This window comes from Magallana gigas, chromosome 4 (genome assembly GCF_963853765.1).
Source record: "Magallana gigas chromosome 4, xbMagGiga1.1, whole genome shotgun sequence".
Taxonomy (NCBI): domain Eukaryota; kingdom Metazoa; phylum Mollusca; class Bivalvia; order Ostreida; family Ostreidae; genus Magallana; species Magallana gigas.
Window position 1 is genome coordinate 46,632,287 of NC_088856.1, and position 7,677 is coordinate 46,639,963.

The window sequence follows — 7,677 nt, forward strand, 5'->3', positions numbered from 1 at the left end:
TCCACTCCCTGTTTCCAAAGCGTATGCCACAGCATCAAAAATACATCTTGACCTAATAGACCAACTGGAAAAGCTCTCAGAATGTTATATAGTTATAATATTATAAATAGTAATATACTATTATACTATAATATGCATGATTAGTTTTGCCCCGTGTAATTTTTCCCTTTCTGCATCTGCAAACAGTTTCGTCCTATCTTGAATTCGCCCATACACAGTTGTGTTTAAAGAGAGATATCATAAGACATTGGAGTTTGCACGCTGACAACGAAGGCGAAAGGGGCGAAAATGAAAAATGAAAATGAAGATTTCTCTGTTTACAGTAGTCAAATTTAATTATCGTTTTGTATAAATCTTTAATGACAGGAGGGCAGCTGATATCTTAATTTTTCTGCGATCATTGCCTTAATTACGATCATTTTTCTTTCATTCAGAACAACAACTGTGAAGAAAGGGGGATTTATCATACGATGAGGGATGTCATGAAGGAAACAGACAGAGATGGAAACCAATGGCTAACAAAAGAAAACGTGAAAGGCATCATCTATGATCTATATGCTGCAGGTATTGGTTCATGTTTCACAAGAGCCTTTGAAGTTTCCAAACAAGGTTTGGGGCGACAGGATGGAGAGAAAGTAAACCAATAAATATGTTTTAAATTTTAGAAATGACTTTTAGCTTCATATAAATGTAGTAGAGAAATACTTCCATTTTTTTTAGCTTTAAATTTTGGATATTATCCCATATCTTTATACAAAGTCCTAGAAGAGTAATATTGTCAGAGAATGGTCACGATGATGGATACCTTATATTCAAAACAGACGACGGTTTACCTTATAATGGGTTAACTGGTTCAATTACACATTAAACACACAATCTGTTGTTTATGGTCCTTATTCCAAAGTCATACCCTGGGTCATACGCTTTGGAATTTTGTTATTTGAAAGATTCCTCTCGTGATCGTAAACTTAGCACACAATTACATGTATGGATGCAAAAACGACTACACCAAAGTTATGAACTGATTGCCAAATAATTATTGTGTTTTTTGTTGAAGCGGGTCTTTACAATATAAATGGCCATCTTGCATTATTTCAAGGAATTTTTTTATATACACAATGATACCTTGTAGACATACTGTGTTAGCTGGTAAGAATAATTATTAACTCTTTAATCTTGGACATCCTCTAGACCATTTCAGTCCATGAAAGGGATGACCAAAGAAGCCGATGCCAATAGCTGCTGAATCATACTGCCGTATGTGAAATATTGGGATTTAGAGGAGGAGAGGGAAGGGGGGGGGGCTCTAGATCTTTTGATCATAAAATCAGAAATACATTGAAACTTTTAACACGTTTTAAAACCATACGTGTACCCTTTGTTCTCTGTTTAAAAATGGAACGCAATGGGACACTCACACACTAGATCAAGAAAAGTAATCGATCGTACGTCAAGATATATTGGAATCTTGTTCTAGTAAATAAAAGAAAACAATTTATTTAGAGTAATGATAAAAATCAATCAGTTGACAACAGACAATACTAAGTACTGCGGGTTGAAAACTTTTGCCGATCCTTTCGTACTTCTTTCGTTCCAGGTACAAGTTCAATATTATTTCGCCGAAGAAACAGCACATTTTTAGGGGATACATCAAATACATGCATTCATAAAAACATTTACTTTTTATCCTCAGGTACAAGTTCAATATCATTTCGCCGAAGAAACAGCACATTTTTAGGAGATACATCAAATACATGCATTCATAAAAACATTTACTTTTTATCCTCATTTTTCATCACAGGTTATCGAACAACAAGAGCAGCAATTCTATCAATGATTCACATTCTTGCAAAAAGGCCTGAGTCACAAAGAGACTTGCAGAGAGAAGTAGATACTGTCATTGGATCAGATAAGGAACCCAGACTTTCTGACCGCGGAGATTGTCCCCGAACAGAGGCCTTCATCCTCGAAACCTTGCGATATATTTCTCATTTGCCATTGTTTGTTTTTCATGCTGCCTCGCAATCAACATCTATTGGTGGCTATGATGTAGAGAAAGATACAGTGGTATTTGAACTCATTACATTATCTAAAACACTCATGTGATCCAATGCATCTTTGTCCGAGAAAGTTTGTCGTCTATCTGGTATAATTTTTCATCCGATGTTTTTGAACAATTTTTTGATCCCACTGATAAACCATAAACTTATCATGGCCAAATTTTGTATTTGTTTTTATGTGAAAGAAACAGAAACTTTGAAAGTTTTACACCCACCCTATTTATTGTTTTTATTATTCTAAAGAAAGTTCTCAAGCGTGTTTCTTGCAAATGACACTCTTTAACATTTCTGCATTTGATCAAGATAATAGTGATTAAGATCATGATAATGTTTTAAATAATGGTGTTTGTACATTGATGTATAATGTTGCAGATGTAGTCCACAAATTTAAAAATATGTGCATCAATGAAAAATTAAATTTTTTCGTTTGGTCATACATTGAAAGTATTTTTATGAAACAACTCGCTTATGTGTTCAATTAAACAATAAAATGCTTTGTTTGGTGATTCATTCGGGATATGAAGGTAGCGACATTGCAGGAAAAATACATAACCCGCGTTAGCGGGTTATGTTAATTTTTCCTGCAATGATCGCTACCTTCATCACCCGAATGAATCATCAAAGAAAGCATTTTATTGTTTATATTAACATCTTTCATTAACTAATTAATAAACTGATTATGAAAAGTTAGTAAAACTCACTAAATTACTGTTAATGTACATAAGTACGTTAGCTAAAAGAAACAGCCAAATCGTCTCTTGTGAGACTTTGAGTCTGGCATCATCATAATTATTTCGTGCAGTCCGTGAGTTTACTTAGGTCGCTGTAGATTCAGACCAATCGATAAACAGGGCGTGTCAATTTCAGTCCTGTCACTTTCAGCCGCTGTAGATTTCGACCAATCGATAAATGGGGTGTGTAAATTTCAGTTTGGCTGTTTCTATAGAGCTATGAATTGCCTGTATTTTTCCGTAAGAAAAAGAGGAAATTATACATGGTAGATGTAAATATTAAACTATAAACATTTGTATTAGCACCGCACTGGCCTTGATTAACAAGGAAGTATTAGATGCTGTATAGTGATATCTGTATACAAAATTACCAATATTCATATTTAATTAAGACGATAACTCAACAAAAACCCCATGATTTTATAGGATGCAACAGAATACATCGATGTGTTTTATTACACATTTAATGCATTGTTATTCTTGTGTCCCTCATGATACAATGCAAGACCCTAATAGTAAATATTAAATAATGATACTGTTTTTCATAGATTGTAGCAAATAGCTGGACAATCCATCATTCTGAGAAATACTGGGACGAACCTTTCAGTTTTAAACCAGAGAGATTTCTTGATAGCAATGGACAGCTTTTCCCCGCAACTCATCCAATCAGAAAGAGGTTTTTTTAAGATATCAGAGTTTTATAAATGAATGTTTTATTACATTTCAAAAGGATCAATTCATGGCATAAACAAATGCATCTTAATGGCGGTACTAAGTGTAGGGTTACTTTAAAAAATGGATTTGTAAATATCAACAGTATCATTTAATTCTAAGAAAATGCCTGTGTATATTTTGTTACATGTGTATTACTATAAACAAAAAAGGGTTGAACATTCTCTTTATTACAGAATCAATCGATAAAAATTCAGCAAGAAAAACTGCATAACAAAATGTTAACACAATGCAAAAATAACTAAAGTAATAAATCTACAATAATGCAAATTATATAGTTTTGGACTTCATTTTGAGGATAAAATTGAAAATCATCTATTTCAGATTATTGGTATTCGGCCTTGGAAAGAGGAGCTGCATTGGTGAGGTATTCGCCAAATCTCGAACCTTTCTATTTTTGTCAACTTTGCTGCAAAATACTACCATTATCGAACCTGAAGGGAAATCACTAATAGAGTTTGACCCTAGAACCATGGTTCCCGGCCTCGTGCTTCAACCACAGCCGTTTGAGGTTCGATTTGTGGTTCGGTCAAAAAGGAATTCTTAATTCTAGAACTTTCGTGAAACCTTTGGATTCATACATTTAAACACCTGGACTCACTACCCTGAATAAATTGGACAGATCGTGTGTAAAAGACGTACTCTGAACACAAACTAAGTGTGATACAGCAATAGAAAGAATAAAGAAAAAAATGTGCTGAAGTAACTGATGAGTTTATATACAATTATCTAAAAGTTAATTGAACATATCACTGTAAGCAGATTGGTACTTTATCCGGGATTTATCATGGAATATACATGACGACTATCATTTCCTATTTATAGAGAAGCAAAAAAAAATTGTCGATACTTAAGAAAATTGTTTCTGTTTGTACTTTAACTCAGTGGTGTATGTACCTAAATGAAGAAAAAGAAAATTTTACTCGTTTGGAAACGTCATTCTTATTACACAATCGTTTTCCCACTTTAACAATTTACGAATGAAGTATTGTATGCAAAGATAACAATATAATATTCAGCCATTTTGAAATTGATCGAATCCCGACAGCATCTTGTTAGTATGACCAACTATTGACCTTCCATGGTAAGGATTTCAATTTGAATGCTGTTAAATAATATACTGAACGAAAATTATATTTATCAGAAATAAATTTACGCTAGCCTAAATCTGTTAAGGCACATTTTTGAATTGATATATCTATACATAATTATGATAAATGCATGCATAACAATTAACGACGGTTTTGATTTAGTAGAAGCTTATTTCCGCAAAAAAGCTTACAAGAATACACAGCCAAATGCAACATAATATGTAACAGTAACTTGACACATTATATGTCATACCTGATTTATCTTAATATTGGCGTAAGAATTGCTCAGAGCTCGATCAAATTGTTCTTTCTATGAAATAATATAGTTGACATGTGAAAAAGAGAAAAGAAATTGTTATAAAAATTTTTCTTAATCATAAATATAATAAATCATATAATAGTAAATGAAATATATAATCATATATTTACATTCCACATAATATTTGCTTTTATAGTGTGTTAAAAGCTACGGCAGTTATAATACTGTAATACACACAGGGTACTATAAGGTTAAAATGGCGAGTTTAATTGTTAATTTAATGACGTCACAAACGTTGAACGTTGTAAACTGCGACGTCACAAGCGAATATCATAGTTCACGCTTGTGGCTGTAACTGTGGCTCTTCCAATAATATGAACTTACCCTGAGGATAAAATTTTATGGTATAAACCACATTTGCAGACAAGACAAGAGGTTAAAAAATGTAAATATAGGCATTAAATCATGATTTTTTGAAGTATCAGTCTCATAACTGCAGCGATGTGTGCATACACATTTTCATAACGCGCTAACGCGCGTTACTCAAAACTGTAATAATACAACTGACAACAGGTAGAAAATGGTACAGTCGCGTCGTGATCTCTTAAAACAATTTTAGTATTTATATCACTCTACTTAACGATACTACCAGTAATAGAATGGTTTGTCGCAATTTATTTTTGCTAAACATCCTTTAATGCACCTTAAACTCATGCCATAAACATCAGAAAGCTGATTTGCAGTGAGAAATATTCGTAATATTGAGGTTCGCGAATAAAAGATGGTTTTCAATTATTGTTTAGTGCTAATTGATATTTTATATAATTATTTATAAGTGTTATCTTTTTTATGCGTCTCACTGTAAGGTTACATTGTATTATGAAAAAAAATTTATTAACACCTTAAAACGAATTGTTTAATTACTCCTTATAAAGTAATTTTTCAAAGGTCTCACATATTTTTTGTTCTGTTGCATTAGTCGATGACCAAAGAAAAGCATGCTTTGATGTTTTTTCTCCTTCCGTTATGCCAATGAAATTTGATTTATATTGACTTGATAGAAAGAAATGCTGTAGTTGGTCCTTTTGGTATATGTAGAACATCAGAAATGCAACGATCTTCCTTGGTTTGTGCAAAGTAAGCCATTTATTTTCATTAAATTTTAAACAATAAAAATTCTTTTTTTTTATTTTTGAAAGACGGTTTTCTTTCTTTGAGGATTTATATGCACAGGTAGGATTATCATTGTTATAATGCACACAATTTGGGATAAAGTCCGGTATATTTCAAGCTTTAGTGAAAATGTACTCTATTTATTACGTATGTCTTTAGATATCAAGCAGTAGCAGGTTGTAGGTTGAGGTACTATTGTGTGAAACAATCAATACATATCTACAGACTGTCATCAAAACATCTATGGAATGTTTCTGCAATTTTTCTAAGAATTTTGTTGCAAAGCAACTTGCTTACGTGACTTTGGATTATCTTTAAATTTTCGATTTTATTGTCTGTTTTATTTTGTTGAAATATCTTTATCCGCAAAAACGATTTTTTTTTTTAGATAAAACACATTTCCCCCCTCTCCCAGAAATATACAGAAATAAAACTGCTGAATAAAACATTTGGGCAGCTTTTAATAAATGATTTTGATTTCTAAATACACGTAGCAAAATTGAAATTAAGGTAATACAAGACAGATAAGCTACAATTTTCCTAATTTTGTTTTCTTTCTTAAACATGTAGAATTTGGAAATAACACGGCCTCACAATTTTAGCCGACATCGTCTCAAACCTTCTATTTGAATCTCCTCTCACAAGGAGTGTAAATTGAAATAGTCCTTGTTAGAAATTGGTATGCAAATTCACTACCTTGTATTACTGTATGTAACTTTTTAAAGGTTATTAAATGTTAATATGTGCTGCAATTTTAAATACATTCTAACTGAAGGTATATTTTGATTTAAGATAACGCAAAACTAGCGCTTGTAAATTATTTATTTTAGGACGAAAATTTGCGACACTTAACGGTCTCTTAAACGATACTGTATGATTCAAATTCAAATAAAATTTAACAGTATGGTTTTTATGACCCCGTTGTTAAAATATATCAAAATAATACAAATTCGACCATATGGGTTTTAGATAAATTGAAGTTCAAATTTATTTGACATAGGTCAAGGTTTTGATAAAACATAGATGACGTAATCAAATATGACTTTTGACATTTTAATACGACCTTGAAAGTTGGTTGTACACAAATTTCAGATCTTTTCTTTGAAAAGAACTTAAGTTCAATATGTTTAAATGATAGAGGGCCAGATTGCACAAACATCGAAATAACGCCTGTCAAATGTAGGCTTCAACATGATAAAAATACGGTGCACCTTCAGTATTTAATTTGTATAATTTATATATTTTAATAACGATAGTCTATTGAAATTAACTTTTACATGATATTAAGCCATTATTATGTGTATTTGGGTAAATACGTTGTATTTCATGCAACATGTATCGATTTCACGGGTACCAGTGTTTCGAATTACCTCAAATTTATAGGTCAAGTAAGCTAAACAAAATCAGTGATAATGGATTTCAATTGAGCAAAATTGGAAATAACTTGTCTTTTGATCCAACAGAAGTCTTAAAAAAGCTCTTTTTATAGTAGATAAATGCCCTAATTAGTGCAAACGTATTATTTTTAAAAATTAACGAGAAATACATGCATGCCCTTTGATATATCCCTTTTACATAGTTATTTTCTCGTAGCCCCCTCTGACTAAAAAAAATATGAAAATTGACTGCAT

At 31.9% G+C, this 7,677-nt stretch overlaps 1 protein-coding gene across 1 annotated transcript; it reads left to right on the plus strand.

Annotated features, from left to right (window-relative positions):
* The first annotated feature begins 429 nt into the window (after positions 1–429).
* LOC105338551 (cytochrome P450 1A2-like) lies at positions 430–4,443 on the plus strand. The gene is made up of 4 exons (XM_066082605.1): positions 430–564; positions 1,802–2,067; positions 3,340–3,467; positions 3,848–4,443. Exons 1-4 carry the CDS (start codon positions 471–473, stop codon positions 4,068–4,070), a joined length of 711 nt encoding a protein of 236 aa, XP_065938677.1. The 5' UTR covers positions 430–470; the 3' UTR covers positions 4,071–4,443.
* Positions 4,444–7,677: the final 3,234 nt, after the last annotated feature.

Coding starts and splice junctions, on each gene's coding strand:
- LOC105338551 (XM_066082605.1), top strand. CDS start 471: ATGAGGGATGTCATGAAGGAAACAGACAGAGATGGAAACCAATGGCTA. Junction 565..1,801: donor CTATGATCTATATGCTGCAG/GTATTGGTTCAT, acceptor TTTTCATCACAG/GTTATCGAACAACAAGAGCA. Junction 2,068..3,339: donor ATGTAGAGAAAGATACAGTG/GTATTTGAACTC, acceptor TGTTTTTCATAG/ATTGTAGCAAATAGCTGGAC.